Here is a 20,144-nt window from a genome sequence, read left to right as displayed (position 1 = left end):
TCTAAATGTGGCCAATCAGACCCAGACCCGGGACTACCCAAAATCATTTGCCTCTCCTTCAAGTGAACAAGAACTTAGTCTTCAAACCCATTTGAAGGCAATAAAAAATGAGTAACAAAAGTTAATTTCCACGTTAAAATCTTCTGAACACTTGTCTTACAGCAAGCTGTTCTCTGTGAGTAAACTCAAGCTGAGTTCCAAATTTCCAACTTGCAAAAAATGTTTTAGACCTTGCTAGAAATTACTTCTGCCTCCTTTCTCATCGGTTATTATTGTTCTTCATCTCTAATAAGACTCTTTCTATGTGGATAAAAAGTGTTCTGCTCTTTTCTTTGAGCTGCTCATGACCCCAGAAGTAGGCCTGGCCCAGTTTACAATAGAAAACCATTATACCATCCTGAGAAAAATTAAAATGAAAGAATTATAACTTCTTTCCCGTATTGCCTCTTGCTTGCCTCTATTTTTCTGGAGTGATTGGTTTAGATGAATGAGGGATTGATCAGGATTAGAACATTTCTGGTCAAAATTGGTCACAGAAAATCTGCAGTTCTTTTGTGTGCTATGATTTGATGAAAATATTAAATGACTTTGTCTCAGTCTTATGGTAAAATTCCTAGATATGTGGGGTACCTTTTACTAAGTAGCTCCTTTCCATATAGATATTGTTTATGTCTTCCTTTATAACATCTGTGGGAAAGTCTAATTAAACATATAAGGATACACACAAGAAGTGGCAGGAGACATTATACAGAAAAATACACCATTGTGAGAAAGTCCAAGAGAGTTATTTCTAAGCCCATTAAAATATGTTTTTCATGTGAAAGGGAGGTTTCATTTACTGGCACATTTGAAATAACATGGGTTCTTGAATCAAATACGCAGAGTCCAATCTCAGTGTTGCACTTATTAGCTTTCATTGAAAAGGAGGTGATGATAATCCCTATTTTGCATGGCTGAGAATTGAATGAGAATCAAGTATAAACACCTAGTCTAATTCTTCCTCATGGAAGGCATTCAGCTAATGTTTATTCAATCTTTTTTCAAAGCCAGTGGATAGTAACCCACAGCCAACCAGAGGAAACTCTTTGGGAAGGAAGAGAAGGGGTGGAAAACAGCATGGATATTAGGTTGAATTTTCCAGCTTCTCTGAGAGACAAGTCAAGTCATTAAACATTCACTGTGTACCTGTTAAATTTCTAGCAGGATATTGGATCCAAAAGACACATGAGAAATGAATGAACAGATTCCTACTCCCTGGAAGCATAAAATCAAGTTAAAAAGACAGAACTTAAACTCAGGATCTAGACAACAATTATAAAGAAACTGTCAAACCACACCAAATAGTATGGACTAAAGCCCTAAGTATGGGAAGAGTCTGTATGGTTAAGAGAATCCAGAAGATCAGGTAACATAAAGACTTATTTTCAGATTGAGGTCTCTACAAGAAGTATAGAATCTGGAACCCCTAAGAGAAGGTGTCATTGTGCATTCATAAGGAGCAGGGTTCTGTTGACTGGGGTCTAATTCTGCTCCTAATCAATCGCACTGGCAGGAAGAGCAAGGCAACATGAGCAATGCTGGTGAGTCTCTGAGAGGGATGTCTCTGCGGCTTTGAGCCCCCCAAATAAGGCAAACCTTTACTCATCTTCGTGGTCGTTAACAGGAATGAGTCATTCAGGGACACCACATGTAGATTTTATGTTATTCATACCAGTTGTTTTTCTTCTCTTTTCTCCCCTTAACCAACCTTATGCCACCACATCTTTTAGGATCAGATAGAGTCCCATTCATAAGACAACTAAGGCAACTAGGAGGGATAACTAAGAGGGAAGAATTAAAATGCATATTGGGCCATTGTGTGTCATACCGCCTCCAGGGAGAAGGCTAGCATGAGGTTTGGGGTTATCCAACAATTCCTTTGTTAGCACATCAGTATCACTATTGTGTGGAACGAATGTTGAAACCCTGCTCAGATTATAATGAAGTTTGAAGGCAAAACAGGTGAGAATGGAAAAACAAGAATGGAGAAATAGGACAGGGAAGTGGAGGATGTGGAGAGCCTTGTTGCTATATCTCGTGAAGACTAGTGTTAATACCAAGCACTGTCACAGTCAAGCCCCTTGTCACCAAGAGTATGTGTGACTATAGAAAACAATCGATTGAGAAATTTATCCAAAACCTTGCTTTCCTGCACTCAGATCGTCTCAATAATGTTATTCAGCAAATCCATGCCAGGATTTATGAATAACAACAAATGAACAAAAGTCCAAACGATTGAAGATGTTTTCTGAAAGAACAATTCATTCAACATTGACAGAACTTAGACACTGTGCAAACACTCTTAGTGTCTAGAGGAAGAAAGATGAAAAGACAAAAGTCCCTCCTCTCATGGAGCTCAGTCTGTTGAGGAAGACAGTTGAGGAATACTCCTCCACTGCATAGGGGAGTATTGAGAGAAAGAGAGAGAGAAAGAGAGCAACAAGAATCAAAGATGATTTTCAAGTTTCTGGTGTAGACAATTGGATGGTGGTTCCAGTAACTGAGACTGGGAAAACAGGAAAAGGAGAAGGTTGGGAAGGAAAATGATCAGATCAGCTTTGAAAACGTTGAGATGAAAGTGCTTGACGGGTGTCCATGTGGAGATGTCCCATAGCTCATTGGATATTTAAAACTAGAGCCAAAGAAAGAAGTCTGGACTGAGAACATAGATTTTGAAAATATCCATGTGGAATAGATTAATTAAATCAGGGAATTCTCATTAAAAGATGAGCAGAGGGCTGAGGAGGAGGCAGATAGAAAAAAACACATCAATCTTTACAACACTAGGTAGCAAAAGAAAAAGACATCTATGGAGCAGAGGACAAGAACGGGCATCAGTTGTGTTACAATCGTGTTTGATTGTCTGGGTTTCTATTTCTATTTCTATTATTAGGAGACAACAACCACCAAAGTGTCATTAGGAAAAGTAATGAAAGAGAGTGTTTAGTTTTCTTATGTTATTACAACTTCACCCTAGTGGAGTGGCATGTACTTTTCTCACCAGACATTTAGCTGGCTGAGAGATAGGACTAGCGTATAATATTTAAGTTTCTCATTTTATGAGTGTTGTTTTTTTAATATATAAATTTATTTATTTATTTTTGGCTGTGTTGGGTCTTCGTTGCTGTGTGCGGGCTTTGTCTAGTTGCGGCGAGCAGGGGCTACTCTTTGTTGCAGTATGTGGGCTTCTCAATACAGTGGCTTGTCTTGTTGTGGAGCACGGGCTCTAGGCGCGCAGCCTTCAGTAGTTGCGGTGCGCGGGTTCAGTAATTGTGGCTCGTGGGCTCTAGAGCACAGGCTCAGTGGTTGTGGCTCACAGGCTTAGTTACTCCGCAGCATGTGGCATCTTCCTGGATCAGGGCTCGAACCAGTGTCCCCTGCATTGGCAGGTGGATTCTTAACCACTGTGCCACCAGGGAAGCCCTATAAGTCTTTCATTATACACTTTAGGCATGATGGAAAAATGCTGGGCCATTGATAGAACAATTAACTTACTATTTACCAGTTGACATTATACACTAAAAAGCAGAGACAGTGAATTAGAATAAACTTAGAGAGGCCACCTAGTCCACCTGTGGTCTCTATGCTTGGCTTTGAGACAGTCAACACTTATTTCCTTAGATTAACTTGGGAAGCACAATGATCAAGCTTGAGAGAAATAATAAACATGTTGCATTACCAATATATTCAAAAAACCTCTTTTTGGGGTTTTACTGTTGGGCCCAAACCGACAAGTTGAAATTTGACTTGATTTCTGAAAAGTGACTGCACAAATTAAAGATGGTGAAAGCTAACCCCATTTCTGGCCATGCTAATATAACATAGAACATGGGTAATAGTTGTCTTATGCTCCTCGCTGGGAAGGATGTGGAATGCTTGAGTTGTGGGTGCCCCTTCAGCCAATGAGAAGGGAACCAGACAGAAAGGAGGCCATGTGATGAATTATTGAAGAAATGCTTAGTGACTAGCCAGAAGGGGTGGAGGTAGGCAGAAGGTTGTAATGACTTTGTAAATATGGGCTCTTTGTCCATTAAAAGAGGACTTAGAAGAATTCAGTCAAGCTTCAGAGGGCAGAGTTTCAACAAATGGAAAGAAGGTAAAGGAAGGCAGTTCACAGTAGGAAAGACCTTATGAAACTATTTTCTCTCTTCATAAATGGAATGGGCAGTCCTGTGAGGTGGGGAGCTCCCCATAGCTGGGAGTGTTTAAGCAGAGTGATGTTGCAGACGAGGGTCCTGGAGAGGGGAGAAATTGAGTTAGATGACCCTAAAAGCCATCATCAGGCTGAGATTTACCCCTGTGAAATGATCCATTCAATTGCTTCATTTTCCCATCCTCAAAGCAATCCTGCTTATGAGAGATTTTTTTTCTCCCCATATAGATATAATTGGTTCTACAAATCTTATAATTCTTCTAGAGGATGAAATCTTTGCTGATTTTTTCAACACATTTCTTTCTCTCCTAGTAAGCATTCTCAGACTTAAATCCAAATGTTTCATCAACAGCTGAATAATGAATCTTACTGAGCTGAGTGCCTTTTTAAAATTTTTATATTATTTATTTTTTATACAACAGGTTCTTATTAGTTATCCATTTTATACATATTAGTCTATATATGTCAATCCCAATCTCCCAATTCATCCCACCACCACCACCACCCCCCGCCACTTTCCCCCCTTGGTGTCTATATGCTTGTTCTCTACATCTGTGCCTCTGTTTCTGTCCTGCAAACAGGTTCATCTGTACCATTTTTCTAGGTTCCATATATATGCATTAATATATGATATTTGTTTTTCTTTTTCTGACTTACTTCACTCTGTATGACAGTCTCTAGATTCATCCACGTCTCTACAAATGACCCAAAATTTTGTTCCTTTTTATGACTGAGTAATATTCCATTGTATATATGTGTCATATCTTCTTTATCCATTCATCTGTCGATGGGCATTTAGGTTGCTTCCATGACCTGGCTATTGTAAATAGTGCTACAATGAACACTGGTGTGCATGTGTCTTTTTGAATTATGGTTTCCTCTGGGTATATGCCCAGTAGTGGGATTGCTGGGTTATAGGGTAATTCTATTTTTTAGTTTTTTAAGGAACCTCCATACTGTTCCTTATAATGGCTGTAACAGTTTACATTCCCACCAACAGTGCAAGAGGGTTCCCTTTTCTCCACACCCTCTCCAGCATTTTTTTAAAAATTAACTTCTTACCAAATCAAAACTATTTCAATTTGAGCAAATAAATATGAAGTAGAAAATCCTCTAAAATCTCCAGGAGTTCCAATTATTGATATAATGATATCCTAAATCCCCAGCCTCCTTGATCTCCTTTGCCTGTCCAGAGTTATCTTTCATCACACACTTTGCTGGTACCCAGCGCTGCAGTGATGGCCGCTCTACACTTGCAAAGCACACCTGGCATTCTCCCACCTCTACGCTTCTCCTTGGCTGTGTTCTTAACTTCCATAGTTTCACCCACCAATCTCTTAACCATTTTTCAGATCTCTAGTTAAATTCTGCTCTGCTTAAGGAGTTTCTAGGTCCTCCCAATAGGAACTTATTTCTCCCTGCCTCTGTGCCCCTTGGCACTTTGCAACTCTCTTGTGTTATATGTGTGTATCTCCCCCACTGGACTGTGAAGTTGTGAATTCCTCCAGGAAAAGGACCATGGATTATTCACTCTGCTCTACTCCCTTCACCCGGTGTTTGGCAGATAGCAATTGCTGAGTTGTTAACTGGAACCAAATCTATATATGTTCTCAATCTATGCAACTAAAACAAACCTCAAACATCAAAATATTCTTAAACCCAAACCTACACTAATCCTACTTCTTTTTTGGTTTAAGTATTTGGTTACATCTGAATGCTGGTGCCTTATAAATAGTTGCTCATCTCAGTGCACCCTTTTCCATGGATGCTACCTGTTAAAACGTGAAATTTCACAAAACTAGGAAAAAACACTATTATTCCACAAACACCTATTGGGTGGCCACTTTGTGCTAGACACTGGGCTTAGTCCTGGGGACACAGATATTAATGATACCATCTGTGTCTTCAAGGAATTCCAGTCTAATGTGAGAGACCAATATTTAAGGTGAGTGCACAAAGGGTTGTGGATGACATGATTGAAGTCTCTAGGAGGTAGTGGAGTACATTGGAGGAAGAGGCCACTCCTACCTGGAAGAGTCAGAAAGGTGCCAGTGAAGAGGTCACACAAACCAAGCCTGGAAAGAAGACTAGTTATTTGACAATTGGCTGGGGACGAAGATGGGGAGGGAAGGGTGGATAAAGAAGCAAGAGGAAAAGACTGGGGGGTTGAGTATCAAGAGAAGCAGAGCCTTTAGGGACAGAACAGAGTAAGTAAAGGCACCATGGAATACAGTCCTATGGCACCTTGGGGGAAACTCTAAGTAACTCAGTAAGGCTGAGGAAAAAGTTGTGACCGGCAGACATAGCAGGAGATGAGGCTGCAGAGCCAGGCCTCCGAGAGCAGGGAGGCCGAGCTTAGGAGTTTGGACATCATTCTGCGGGCAATAGAAAATCATCAGAGGTTTAGGTAAAGGAGTGACATGATCAGACTTTCATCCAGGAAAATTATTTCTGCAGAAGTCTGGCCATGGATAGGGCTGTCAGTGGGCCACAGTAGAGGCAGGGAAACTAGTCAGGAGGTTATTTCAAGAGTCTAGGTGAGAGGTGATGAGAGTCTAAAGGCAAAATGATGAAGAGGATGGATAAGTAGGAGAGATTTTTCACAAAGTGAAATGCAGGACCTATCACTTTGAATGTCAGACAGAGGTGGTAACAAGAAGAGAGGGATCAGGGTAGCAGGCTTCGGTGCCTGGGTGGATGGCGGTGAAAGTGACATGGTAAAAAAGTGAAGGAGGAAAAGGCCTCGAAGAGCAGGTGGTTGGGGGTGATCCTCACTCATACTCCAGCATCTGCCACTGTCTTAACGAAAGGTTTCAGAAGTAACCTTAAGGCATTTTAGCTAATCAGCTTGTCAACTTAATTATGCACCCCACAATAATGTTATAGAAATGGCGAATGTAATGTGGGAAGTAGAATCCTGAGAAAGTCCTGGCCATTTAAGTAGCTGTGGTCTATTTAGGAAGACAGTGGTATTTCATGTTGAATGCTGCTGTCAATTTACAAATTTCTACCATTTAATTTCCATAATCACCCTGTAAGGTCAACATCACTCCCTCCTTACACATGGGTCTCAGAAGTTAAATGACTTGTCTAAGATCACTTGGCAAATCTGGGGCAGTCCTAGAGTTGACCAGGTCCTGTGGCTCCAGGCCCGGCATGTTTTCCACATCAGCCTCCTGCCCTCAATGGCACAAATGTCACATGGTGAAAATGCTCCCACGCACTACTCCCACAAAATCTCATGATTTCACAGTCCCTCCGCACATCCCATAAAGGTAACTTCACATGCCAGGCAGGGCGTGTCTTGTCCAACACTGAGTGCAGAGCAGGGAGGGGTCACGAAGGATTGAGTCTCCTTCATAGACCGATATTTGTGAAGTGCAGGCAACACCATCACCTTCCATTGATACAGCCAAGAACAAAGGGAAGGGAAGGAGGGGGCCGCAGAATGACAAAAGTTTGGGGCTTCCAGTCTCGGGGAGATGGTCAGAATGACGTGATGTGCTGAGAGTTCACTTTAGCCCCTCTGGTTTATCACAAATACTTTGGGGACACTTTGAGACATTTTGATGCCTACGGTCAGACTTCTAAGCATAGCTACCTGTAAACATAGAAGCCCTTTCACATTAATCTCAAAGCTGCCTAGGTCACAGACCCTTCTCCCTGACAAAAGAGGACAGTAGCCTAGAATTTTCTATCAATTTTGGACACTCTTAATGCCCCCCTAAGTAATTTGTACCTTTAATCCTCACGTCCTCTGTTCTCTCTACTTTCTCCAGTTAAAGAATTTAGGCAAATCCAAAGGTATTTCTCTTCATGAAAAGGCTTTAAGCCTTTGCTCTAACTTTCTAAGTCCTGTAGAAATGAATAATGCAATACACTAAATAAATACCTTTTAATGTCATGAGCTTTGGCCTTTGCACACAGGCAAGATAACGCCCAGGCCGGGTCAGGATGGAGCCAAAGATAAATGAATCTTGCAATTTAATCTTTCTTGGTTGTTTTGCACAAAGCAAGTTGATTCAGTGGAATAAAGTTAAGAATTAATGTCCCTTGAAATAGAAAAGCAATGGAACCTCTCTTCGCCTGTGGCTGCAGATGAACTGTGACATTTTCATGAAGAGAAACTCTAGACCCCTTTGGCTGTTTCTTACCTTTCTTTTGCAGGTCTTTGGTCAGACACCATTTTACACTCTCGAAAATTCATAGTGGAGCTTGTGGCCAGAAATACCCCATGACTTGGTGAGTATGATTCTTGAATGGTGTATAGTTTGGGATGGGGGAAGAGGCAGCTGAATTTGATGTGTGGATTGGGAGAGGGAGAGGGACAGGAGCTCCTGAGGGTGACTATGGAAGAAACTATAAAGAAGGTAAGTAGGACAAACAGCATCAAGCCAGGTAGACATTTCTCCTTTTTTGCATTTTTACCACTTGGGCAAGCAACTGCTGGTGAGTTCTTTCCTCTATATTTTAGTCCATGGTTAGCAAAAGGGATTAACCTCTCGTGTCCACTGTGGTCCTTTGGTAGTAGATGCTTGGAGCACTGTGTTGAGAGAACTCTGAGGCCACACCGAAGCCAGAAGGAGTCTGAGACTTGATTGGCGATGCTTGCCATGGGTGTGGGATAGGCAGTGCATCCCATGGGCCACATAGCAATTATTTGCATAGTAAGGTGTAGCTCAAATCAAGATGACACTCGACAGTTCCTAGTTACTACTTGACCATGAGGCATATCTTTCTCCCAATCTTTTTTTCTCTTTATATGTTTTTTCCTTGTCCTTGTCCACTGTCTTTCTCTTCTCCTTTTCCCCCCTTCCTGTTCTCCTTTTCCACTCTGTAGACCTTGGACTCATCAATGGCTTCCTCGTGCCCTACCTGTGACATGTGGCATTAGAAAGATCACTCAGCCATGCTCACAACAAGGTTTTATTTTGCTCTGGGATCTGGAGAGCTGAGAAAGACACTCCACTCGATTCTTATATTTGGCTTTCTTAGGAGAACCCCGAGACTTAAAATTTTTATTTTCTTTTCCTTTCTCTGGTAGGTAGATCCTTCAGGAATCCATCCCGTATTCTAAATGATGTTATGTGTGAGTGTTTGTGTGTTTTTGTACACGTTGTGCTGGTGATATGGGTTGGGAGCTTGTGAGAAATTGTAAGTGTGCTTACAAAGAAGCAAGTTGAGTAGAGTTATGACTTGACACAACAGACTAACATCTCTCCTGCTTCTCTTCTCTCAAGCAAAACTTAGATTTTTTTTTTTTACTTTGACCTTTTCTTAAACAACCTCACCCAGGAATAAGAAAGATTTTTCTGATGAAAAAACAAGCCTTTCCTTTCCTACCAATCAGTCCTTTGAGAACCTCAACCCCAGTCTCTGCTTCCCTTAGATACTATTTTTCATCAACACACCTCTCCTCTGGGCCAAATACTACAAGCATGAGGTTATTTATTGCCCCTTGCTAAGCTGCATTTCTTAGCAATTCAGTTCCATTTCTCTTTTCTGTTCCTTATTTGTTTGGACTCTAGATTGCAAAGTACAATGGATTAGTGACCTGGTTGGAAAAATACCGGTTACCTTTCTTCTGTAAAACCGACTTGTGTTTCCATTACATTCTCTGTCAGGAGTTCCTCACTTTCGTTAAGTCCCCAGAAGGAGGTAAGCACGCGGGTGTGTGTGGGGAGAAACCTGGGCAGCTAGGTTGCACACATCCTGTGCCTGTCAGCCCTACAGTAAGGTACAAATACGGGCTGCCTTCACAGCCTTAGACGTACGGTTGGCTCAGGCTGTGTTGTGGCGAAATCATAGGCTGAAAAATCAGAACCAAGAGCAACAAGCAGGAGTCTGATGGGCTGGGCTGTTTGTCTCACTGCAGCCAGAAATGAGAGAGTTAATGATGGCCAAATTGCCTACAATATGTTCAGAATCAAAGGTAGCACCACCTTCATTGTTGTCACCTGGCCTAAGCCACCATCATTTCTCACCTGGCTATTGAAATCATCTCTGAATCAGTCTCCTCACTGCTGCTCTTGTTCGCCTGCTCCCAGCAGCCAGGGTGAGCTTTTTAAAACTTCCGTTAGTTCATGTCACTCCTCTGCTCGCTGACCCTCCCCACCACCACCACCAATGGCTCCCATCTCAGTGTGGAATCCAGCCCCTAAAATGCCTTCCCAGGTCCTGGAGACCTGGCTCCATTGCCTTTCCGACCTCATCTTCTGCTTCTCTCTTGCTCACTCCATTCCAGCCAGATTGGCCTCCCTGCAGTTCCTCAGACATAGGGACATATTCCCATTTCGAGGCTCTGCACTGGCTGTTCACTCTGCCTGGAACGCTCCTCCTCCATGTATTCACATGCACCTCCCTTCACCTCAAGTCTCTGGGCAGCTCTCACCTCCTCATTGAAGGCTACCCTGACAGCCCACTGCCCACTCATCCAACCCCTGCCCTAGCTCTCTCTACATCCTCCTTTCCTGTTTCATTTTTTCCTGTAATACTTATAACTTTCATTCTCACTAGAGAATGTATTTATTATGCTTATTGTTTATTGTCTGTCTCTTCTGCTAGAGTATAAGCTCCTTGAGGGCGGGGATTTTTGTTCTCTTTATGGATGTATCCTGAACACCTAGAATGGTACTTGGCACTTAGTAGGCATATAATAAATATTTGTAGAAAGAATGAATGAATAAGATTTCCATCTAGGGTTGATTTGACAACTTGATTCTCAGCTCAAGTAGCCAAATGAAAAAGGAACCCAGGGAACGTTAAGATTCGGGAGATCCCACTGAGTAAAATGTTGTAACAGATCGCCCATTACACTCACCTACCTCCTTCAATATATTGATATGTATTGGGAACATTGCTGTCAGGGGGGGACCATAGAAGGCAAGGGGCCTTCGTTGGAGGGTAACATTGATCTGTGGATTGTACACATACTTCTATGTCCATCCCATGTCACGTGATGAATGTCACTACAGGGTCTGGTGCCTACCTTCAAAAGCACCGCATAATCAGGGCCCAACTCATCTCACCGGTCACCATTTTTCCTCACTCACACTGAGCTAATGGGGGTCTGGCCATGTGCAAGGCTGAGAGAGGGACCGGGGGAAGAGCTCATTCTCAGTTTCTCACCATGGACTTTTCCTGATAGCCAAGATGATGAGATGGAAAAAGGCAGACCAGTGGCTACTCCAGAAATGCCTTGGCGGGGTCAGAGGGATGTGGCGCTTCTGTACCTACCTCAAGGGCAGTGCAGGTGGGTTCTTGGGGTTGTTCCTTGGGCCTTTGCAAGTTTTTAACAGCTTCCAGGATCCTCCGGAGCACTGCTAACAGTTCTGTATGTCTGTGGTGAATATAAAAAATATATTATAATGCAGTTTGGGTAAAAGTCTTAAATCTGGGGTCCATCGTGCAGGTTATGGCAAAAGCAATCAGAGTCCCTTCCATTCATTCATTCATTTAACAATGTTTACTGAGCACCACTGTACGGCAGCCACTGTGCTTGCAGGTGGGGATAGAAAGGTGAACAAGAGCCATAAAGTCCCTGCTTCCCAAAGCTGCCATGACAGTGGGGAGACAGACAAGGAACAAGTCCATAAGTAAATCCCTGTAGCAAAAGGTTGGGGTGTCCTGCTTTCTGTTCTATTGGGTCCAGTAGTTGGTGAGTCTAGGAGGCTGGCAGTGAGCACTGGCTGACATTCCAGTTCAGCATCATTAAATTTCATGGAGGAACAAATCCTAGTTTAAAGGTGAAATTCTGGATCTCCAGGGATCAGGCAGGGAAGAACTAGACCGACTGTCTTACAGTTTGTCACTCAGACTTCAGCCTGGCAAAGTTGTGAAGCAGGAAATGTAGTCTTTGGCACCTTTTGGCTCCAGTGTCCTCCTGCAGGCTGCTCTGGGCCATGATCTAGGAAATGTTCTTTTACCCCTGATCTTTATTTTTTGGACAAAACCTAAATGTCTAATGATTTATTCCCAGAGTCTCGTGGTTTTCCCTAAACTGACAGTTTTTCTAACAACCAAAAAAAACTCATGAAAGACTCCTATCCGTTAAGTCCCTTTTTTCCGTGCCTCCCATCATTTCCTGCATTAGGACGTTTCTGGAGATGATGCCTTAAGCCAAAGGAGTGGCTGAAGGTGATGTTGGAGGCACTAGAGCAAGCTGGTGGGTGGGGGTCGGGGGATCAGAGGTCACATGCAGATGCAGCCTCTGAGGGGCAAGACTGGGGTGCAGCTCGGTGCCTATCCTATCCTGTCCGACCTGTAGGTGAAGAGCTGGTGGATTTCTGGATTCTTGCTGAGAAGATTCTGAGCATAAATGAGATGGACCTGGAAATGAGAGACCACTACCTGTCCCTCCTCTTCATGCTGAAGGCCACCCATCTGCAGGAAAGCTCATGGGTGGTGACTCTCTGCTATATGAACATCGGTAAGAATTATAAAGCATATCTGAAGTGAAATCCCTGGGAGATATAAGAAAAAATGAATCCAGTGTCTGATAGTCCTCAGTCTCTTGCCTTGCAGACTGCTTCCCTCTCCATCAGTGATATCAGTGGGAACCCCAACCCTAAACAGGGAAGGGCTTGAGAGAGACCAGCTGTCTGAAGCTGGTATGTGCCTGTTCCTGAGATAGTACTTGTCAGTGAAGAATGGCTGGCAAGAATGAAGGGGAACTGGGACAGGGTAATAGAATAGCTCCTGCAATTCTAAGCCTGCATGGCATGTTTTGTTTTGTTTTTTGTTGTTGTTTTGTTTTATTTTTTTTTTATTTTTATTTTTTAAACTACTTGCTTTAGCTCTTTTTTTTTTTTTTTTAATTAATTTATTTATTTATGGCTGTGTTGGGTCTTCGTTTCTGTGCGAGGGCTTTCTCCAGCTGTGGCAAGTGGGGGCCACTCTTCATCGCGGTGCGCGGACCTCTCACTATCGCGGCCTCTCTTGTTGCGGAGCACAGGCTCCAGACGCGCAGGCTCAGCAATTGTGGCTCACGGGCCTAGTTGCTCCGCGGCATGTGGGATCTTCCCAGACCAGGGCTCGAACCCGTGTCGCCTGCATTAGCAGGCAGATTCTCAACCACTGCGCCACCAGGGAAGCCCCTGTTTTATTTTTCAATTGGGATTCTTGAGAACAAACTACAGTCCACAGGCCAAATGCAGTACATGTGGCCTATGAGCTAAGAGTGTTTTTGTATTTTTAAAGGCTTAAAGAAGAAGAAGACTGTGCAACAGAGACTATATATGGCTTACAAAGCATAAAATACTTACTACTGGCTCTTTACAGAAAAAAGTTTGCCAACCCCTTCTCTAGAACATCAGATTCATTCCAATGTATTTATTTATTAACTGAGAAGGCGTTCCTAACCCAAATACAAATGTGTTCCAGAAGATTCACTGTTTGGGCTTAGTCACACTCCTCTTTATTCATATAGATAACTGAGAATTGATGACACTAAAATCAGGGCTAGTTGGGATTTTTTCAATTTGTCCAGTCCAAACTCTTTCCTTCAGTCAGATCTAACTTTGAGAAATCCCATTCAGAGGTACATGTTTCCTGTTCTCGAACATGTTTTCGTGTACCTCTTGCTTTTCTTTACAATAACTTTCAGTAGTCTAAAAAGTAACTTGAGGAATCCCACAAAATGGTTATTTCTCTGGGGAAGAAGGAAGGTAATCAGAGTAAGGGGTCACTGTGTGCTGAACAAACCCTAAAAACATGTTCACTATATATCTGACCTTTCTACACCCCAGGATTGCGTGAGGAATGAATGAAAGGCTATACACAAAAACATTTGGAAAAATTCAAAAACCTCACCATCCCACATCATTTTCATCCTGTATCTTTCTTTCCAGAGGCCCTTCTGAACCTTTCTATCTGGCATCCCAACCAGTCAACCACCAGGAGGGAAATCCTGAGCCACATGCAAAAAGTGGCTCTGTTCAAACTCCAGAGCTATTGGCTCCCTAACTTTTACACCCACGCTAAGACGATCATGACCAAGCAGGAATCGTGCCAGGCTCTGATGCAGGAATACGAGACTCGCCTGTACAGTATCTGCTATACCCACGTAGGAGGGCTCCCTCTGAGTATGAGCATCAAGAAGGGCCACCACCCCCAGAAGCGGTACTCGAGCAGGAGGGCCAAGAGGAAGATGTGGCACTTGATAGACCATGGCTCTTGGTCTCTGGAAATGAATACCAATCCAGATACCAACACTTTGCTCCCCCAGGAGCTGTTTCCTCAAGGCAAGTTGGTTATACAAATGCCTTCCCTTAAAGAGACCTCTTCAAAGGAGAGAATCATTGGTTCCCAGGAAAAGGATATTCTTTGTGCCAAGAAGTCCAACGTGCAGAACAAAGCCAAGAGCCACCTCCACATGGAGGGCCTTATTGAGACATCATTCTCTACCCACCTGAGGACTGTCACCCCCATCATCAATTACTCCCCCCACATGATAATCAAGAAGTCCGTGAAGCAAAACCTCTCCTTCGGGTACACCCACTGGGCCTTGTGTGCTGATGCCTGTGCAGGGACTCCCTTCTGGGACCACCTGAAGAAGCAAAATTTGAAAGTGGAGGTCCAACTCCTGGACCTCTGGCAGGACCTGCACCATTTCCTCAGTGTCCTGATGAGTAACAGGAAGACTGGGAAAGCCATTTTCGTCACATTCTGGGAAACTGGATCTGTAAGCTCTACCTGAATGAGCAGATTGGTCTACGCCTACCACTAAAATCCCAAACCATCAAAGGCCTGAAGGAGCTGCTGCCATCTGGGGATGTGAACCTCTGGATTCCCAGATCCCAGAAGGAGATCTGCAATGTAGGCCATGCCTCACAGAAATGGGTTGGTATCTGGAAGATTAGGTCAAGACTCACCAAAAATCCTATCTGGTTATCTATCCTGACTAACTTAATGATATAAGTACCCACACAACCCTTTCCATATTGAAGAGTTGGTTGATCACTTAGGAACAAGTTATATAAATTCCCAAGAAGCAGCCAAAACTCCAAAGTAGGATGGAGGCGGAGGAGTGGTCTTCAATTCCCCCTTATACTGAGTCTCCCAAAACTGTGAACCTCGGACTGTTCTATTGAGGGAAATTTTAAGAACTCTTTTCTAAACCTCATGTACTGAAATACAGGGTCTCCCTTTCCTAGACTAGCCATCACGGAAATGGCCAAGTGGGAGGGTTTATTCTTATCCCCAAACATTAGATAAAAGCACGGGACTATCCTGGAGACTCACAGGAAGTAATAGTTTGATGATTGTAAGTCAAGATCTTGGCAGAAAACAAATGGTGGAGCCAAATTGGGTAACAGATGAGAGCTTAATAAAAAGGCACTACTTACAAAGGAGGGTAGGGAAACCACAGTGGATACCCCGTGCAATACCCCAGGGCCAGTAAGGGTGGGCCACCTTCACCACTCTTAGGCCTGAAGAGTGGAAGAGAGGGAGCAGTTACCAGAACCAGGAGATAAAGAGCTTTGTAGAGTGGAGCACTTGGCAGGAGCTGTGATTGTCAGTAGAGGGACGTCTGGAAGGATCAGGGGGAATAGGTATTCCAAGCTCACTCTCGACATTTTGTTTCCCTTTTCCTACCAGCTCCGGATATATCCAATGAGAGATCAAGGGAGTGTGTTGATGTGTCCATACAGGTTAATTTCCCCAGGCACAAGCAGGGTGAAGAAGGGTAGAGAGTGGATCTGGAGGGCAATGGCTATAAACAAAAAGCTATTTGGTGCATTATAACATATTTACCTGATAAGCACACTCATTACCTCCTTTGGGCTTCTTAGCACCTCCAAGCAGCAGACAGGGTAGTATTATTGACACTACTGTACAAATGAGGAAAATGAGACTTAGAGAGGGTGTGTGGATTAGCCCAAAGGCATGCAGCAGGCTAGAGGAGGAATCAGGGTTAGAACTCAGGAGTCCTTGGCTCTAAATCCAGCGCAATTTCTAATGCACCTTAATTATCCAGGGTTGCACATCTGGGCAGTGTAGGGATGAGATTAGTCCAGTGTGTCCACAGCCAAAGCTGTTTGCACAGTTCTTGAGTAGTAGAAGCTCCAGAGCAGTCCTCCCTCCCCTCTCCTCCCCTCCCCACCCTTTGTAGAGGCATTTGGGGCTAAAGGCTTAGATAGGCTGTGCTTTCTGGATCAGCAAATCCACACAGCAAAGCTCTCTCTCTAGGCCTTTGGTCTTCAGCAAAGATATTGAAGGTATTTGTGTTATCGATAATGCTGGACTATCACAGTTTCTAAGATTAAAAATCTTGATATCGTCTATGACTCTCCTCTTTGTCTCACACTCACGTCTAGTCTACCAGTGAATCCAGTTGGTTCAACCTTAAAAATATATCCAGAGTCTGGTATTCTTCCCCTCACCTGTTACAACCACTCTCATCCAAGCCCTGTCCAAACTCGCCTGGATCACTACAGTGGCCTCCTACCTGATGCCTCTGGGTCTGCTTTTGGCCCTCAGCAGGTTCATTTCCAGTGTGGCCACAGTGATTCTGCCAGAACATAAACTGTGTAATTTAACTGAAAGTAAGTAAAAGAAAGTCAGTGAGGACCTTGAAAAGAGATGGCTGTCTCCAGTAAAAGCCAAAGCCTTTGCTAAAACCAACAAGGTCTACACTATCTGTCCTCTGCCTCTCCTCTCTGGCTTCATCTTCCTCTGCCTCTGTGCTCATCACATTGGCTAAGCCAGACACACCCCTAGCTCGGTTGTGCTGCTCCTGCTGTATGTAACGTGCAGATGCCTGCACGGCTGAGTCCCCCACTCCCTCAGGTCTTTACTCAAGTCATCTCAGTGAGGCCTTCCCTGCCCACTTTATATAAAACTTCAACCCTATCTCCATTTTACTTTTCTCCTGAGCACTTATCACGATCTGGATCAACGCATCCATCCTTCCATACGTACATACATAGATACACACACTTTGTGTGCATGCATGTATAATACATGTATAATCCTTACAATGCACATGTGTGCATTTGTGTATACAATGTACATCTATCACATACACATATAATATACTTGTACTATATTTCAAATAAATACACTATATATATGTTATGTATGTTATATATATTGTGTTATATATATGTATATATAAATACATATATATTTAACTTAATTTGCTTATTTTCCTTCTCCTTATGAGGGCAGAAGTTTTTGTCTGATTCGTCACTACTGTCTCCACAGCATCTAGAAAACTACTGGCAGTGTAGTGTTTAGTTCTCAATAGGGCTGATAGACAGTCAAATGTCAACAGACATTTGTTGAATCAATTAGTACTAGTTGGAGATGACCCTTCTTTGGGCTTTGCCACAATCTTTTCTGGTCTGAGACACCTGTTTCGGTGAGAACTCTGATTTTCATCCACCTGTTCAACCATCCTCCAATTATACAATCAGCTTTTGTTGAATGCTGATAGCATGCCAGCTAATATGTCTACATCCTGACTTCTGACTCACTGATGTGGAAACAGAGTCCACATGGAATAGAGGAAATTCCTCTAGAATTTGTCCTAATTTTAGAGAATTGGGACAAAATCATATTTTGTTATTATATTTGTGAATTCAATAAGTTTATACTTATGTTGAGGATACTATACTGTAAAAGGTAAATAAGTAGAGAGAAAAGGGTTTGAACCTGGAAGACAGAGCATCAGCCTTAAAGTCTGCTCTTGCTTCTAACCAAAGAGGGGAAGATTGAGAGATGGTGCTGAAGATGTCTGGGGTATGCAGTTTCATAGACACTAGCAGGAGACCAAGTAGGATGAGAAGAAAGTAAACTAAAATGTCCTTAATTAAATAAAATCTAATGGAAAATAGATTCATAGTTACCAGAGGCTGGGGGAAAGGAAAATGGGGAGTTGTTTCTTAATTAGTACAGAGTTTCCATTTGGGGTGATAAAAAGTTTTGGAAATAGATGGTGGTGATTGTTGCATAATGACGCATGTAATTAACACCATTGAATTGTACACTTAAAAATGGTTAAAATGGCAAATTCATGCTATATATATTTTACAACAATAAAAAGTTTCTTTTTGAAAGAAAGTAAAAGATACAAAGGATATTGAGTTTTAGTGAGGAGAGCAGACAACAGTGAATTTGAATTCTAGCTTCTCCACTTTCAAATCCTTTGATCTTAGGCAGAAGGCTGCCAGGCCCCTTTGATCCTTGTCTCCTCATCAGTACAATGGAGATCATAATGGCTCCCTCAAAGAAAGACACTGTGTGTATGGTGTCTGGCAAGTGGTAGTACACAAATGTTCACCTCTTATGACCCTTAATCAGAACCATAGAACCTTAGAATAGGACGAAGCCCTCGAGGTTACCTCAGCCTCCTCTCTCATTGTACAGATGATAGAGCAGGGTCTAAGGTCCCACTGCTGTTTCCTGACAAGTGTGGAACCAGTGTCCAGATTCCCCCAGTCTACTGCAGAGTCAGCAAACTTCAGTCTGGGAGCCAAATCCAGCTTACCTCCTGTATTTGAATAACCAGTGAGCTAAGAGTGGTTTTACATTTTTTAAATGGTAGAAAAATATCAAAAGAAGAATGCATCATGCCACATGGGTATTATATGAAATTCAAATTTCAGTGTCCATAAATAAAGTTTTATTGCAACACAGCTATGCCTGTTTGTTTACATGTCATCATGTGCTCTAACTACACAGTTGAATCATTGCAACAGAGACCGTTTGGTCTGTGGCCCACACAGACTAAAATATTTACTATCTAGCTCTTTACACACTGTTCTGAGGAGAGGCCAAGAAGGTTTACCAAGTGATGGACAAACACAATTCTGAAGGAAACTCTAATACATTCTAACAAAAAAGAATTGGAGAAAAATAAAATATAGGGACTTCCCTGGTGGCACAGTGGTTAAGAATCTGCCTGCCAATGCAGGGGACATGGGTTTGATCCCTGGTCCAGGAAGATCTCACCTACCATGGACCAACTAAGCCTGTGTGCCACAACTACTGAGCCTGAGGTCTAGAGCCCACGGGCGACGACTACTGAGACTGTGTGCCACAACTACTGAAGCCTGCGTGCCTTAGAGCCCATGCTCCACAACAAGAGAAGCCACTGCAATGAGAAGCCTGTGCACCACAACGAAGAGTAGCCCCCGCTCGCCACAACTAGGGAAAGCCCACACCCAGCAATGAAGACCCAATGCAGCCATAAATAAATAAATAAATAAATAAATAAATTTATTAAGAAAAAGAGAAAAAAGAAAAATAGGTCAAATTTTAAAAAGCAATCATGGGATTTTAGATACTGTTTTATTTATTATTTATTCCTATCATTTTGCTTCATGTCTGATTATTTCTTCTAATGGAAAATGCTCTATTAAGCATTGTTTCTTAAGAAATCAATTTGATCGTTTATTCACTAGTTATTAGATAGAATCATAAATCTTTTATTTCCTTCCTTCAACTGACTTCGGGTTCTGTTTGTTCTTCTTTTTCTAGTTTCTTTATGTACAAAATTATATTGTTTATTTGAGTTGTTTCTTGAGGTGGGCCTATATTGCTATAAACTACCCTCTTTGTACCACTTTCGCTACAACCTATAGATTTTGGTATGTCATATTTTCATTTTCACTTGTCTTCAGGTTTTTAAAATTTCTCCTTTGATTTCTTCATTGACTCAATAGTTGTTCAGTAGCCTGTTGTTTAGCCTCCACACATTTGTGATTTTTCCAACTTTCTTCTTGTAGTTGATTTCTAGTTTTATACTGTTGTGTTGGAAAAGATACTTGATATAATTTCAATCTTCTTAAATTCATGGAGACTTGTTTTGTGTTTCAACATATGGTCTATGATTGAGAATGTTCCATGTGCCCTTGAGAAGAATGTGTACTCTACTCATTTGAATGGAATATTCTGTACAAATCTATCAAATCCATCTGGTTCAATGTTTCATTTAAGGCCATTATTT

General features: G+C 42.4%; 1 protein-coding gene across 1 annotated transcript in view; it reads left to right on the top strand.

The window, feature by feature from the left end:
- Positions 1-1,567: 1,567 nt before the first annotated feature.
- LOC132370792 (regulator of G-protein signaling protein-like) overlaps positions 1,568-20,144 on the top strand; it is a 28,348-nt gene continuing 9,771 nt past the window's right edge. The window contains 8 exon segments of the mRNA XM_059931572.1: positions 1,568-1,580; positions 4,421-4,503; positions 8,360-8,434; positions 9,721-9,850; positions 11,340-11,444; positions 12,459-12,620; positions 14,041-14,841; positions 14,844-15,007. Of these exon segments, the coding sequence (XP_059787555.1) occupies positions 1,568-1,580; positions 4,421-4,503; positions 8,360-8,434; positions 9,721-9,850; positions 11,340-11,444; positions 12,459-12,620; positions 14,041-14,841; positions 14,844-15,007 (1,533 nt within the window).

This window comes from Balaenoptera ricei, chromosome 1 (assembly GCF_028023285.1).
Source record: "Balaenoptera ricei isolate mBalRic1 chromosome 1, mBalRic1.hap2, whole genome shotgun sequence".
Lineage (NCBI taxonomy): Eukaryota > Metazoa > Chordata > Mammalia > Artiodactyla > Balaenopteridae > Balaenoptera > Balaenoptera ricei.
The sequence above is the reverse complement of the archived record's forward strand: the minus strand, read 5'-3'. Positions and strand labels throughout refer to the sequence as shown.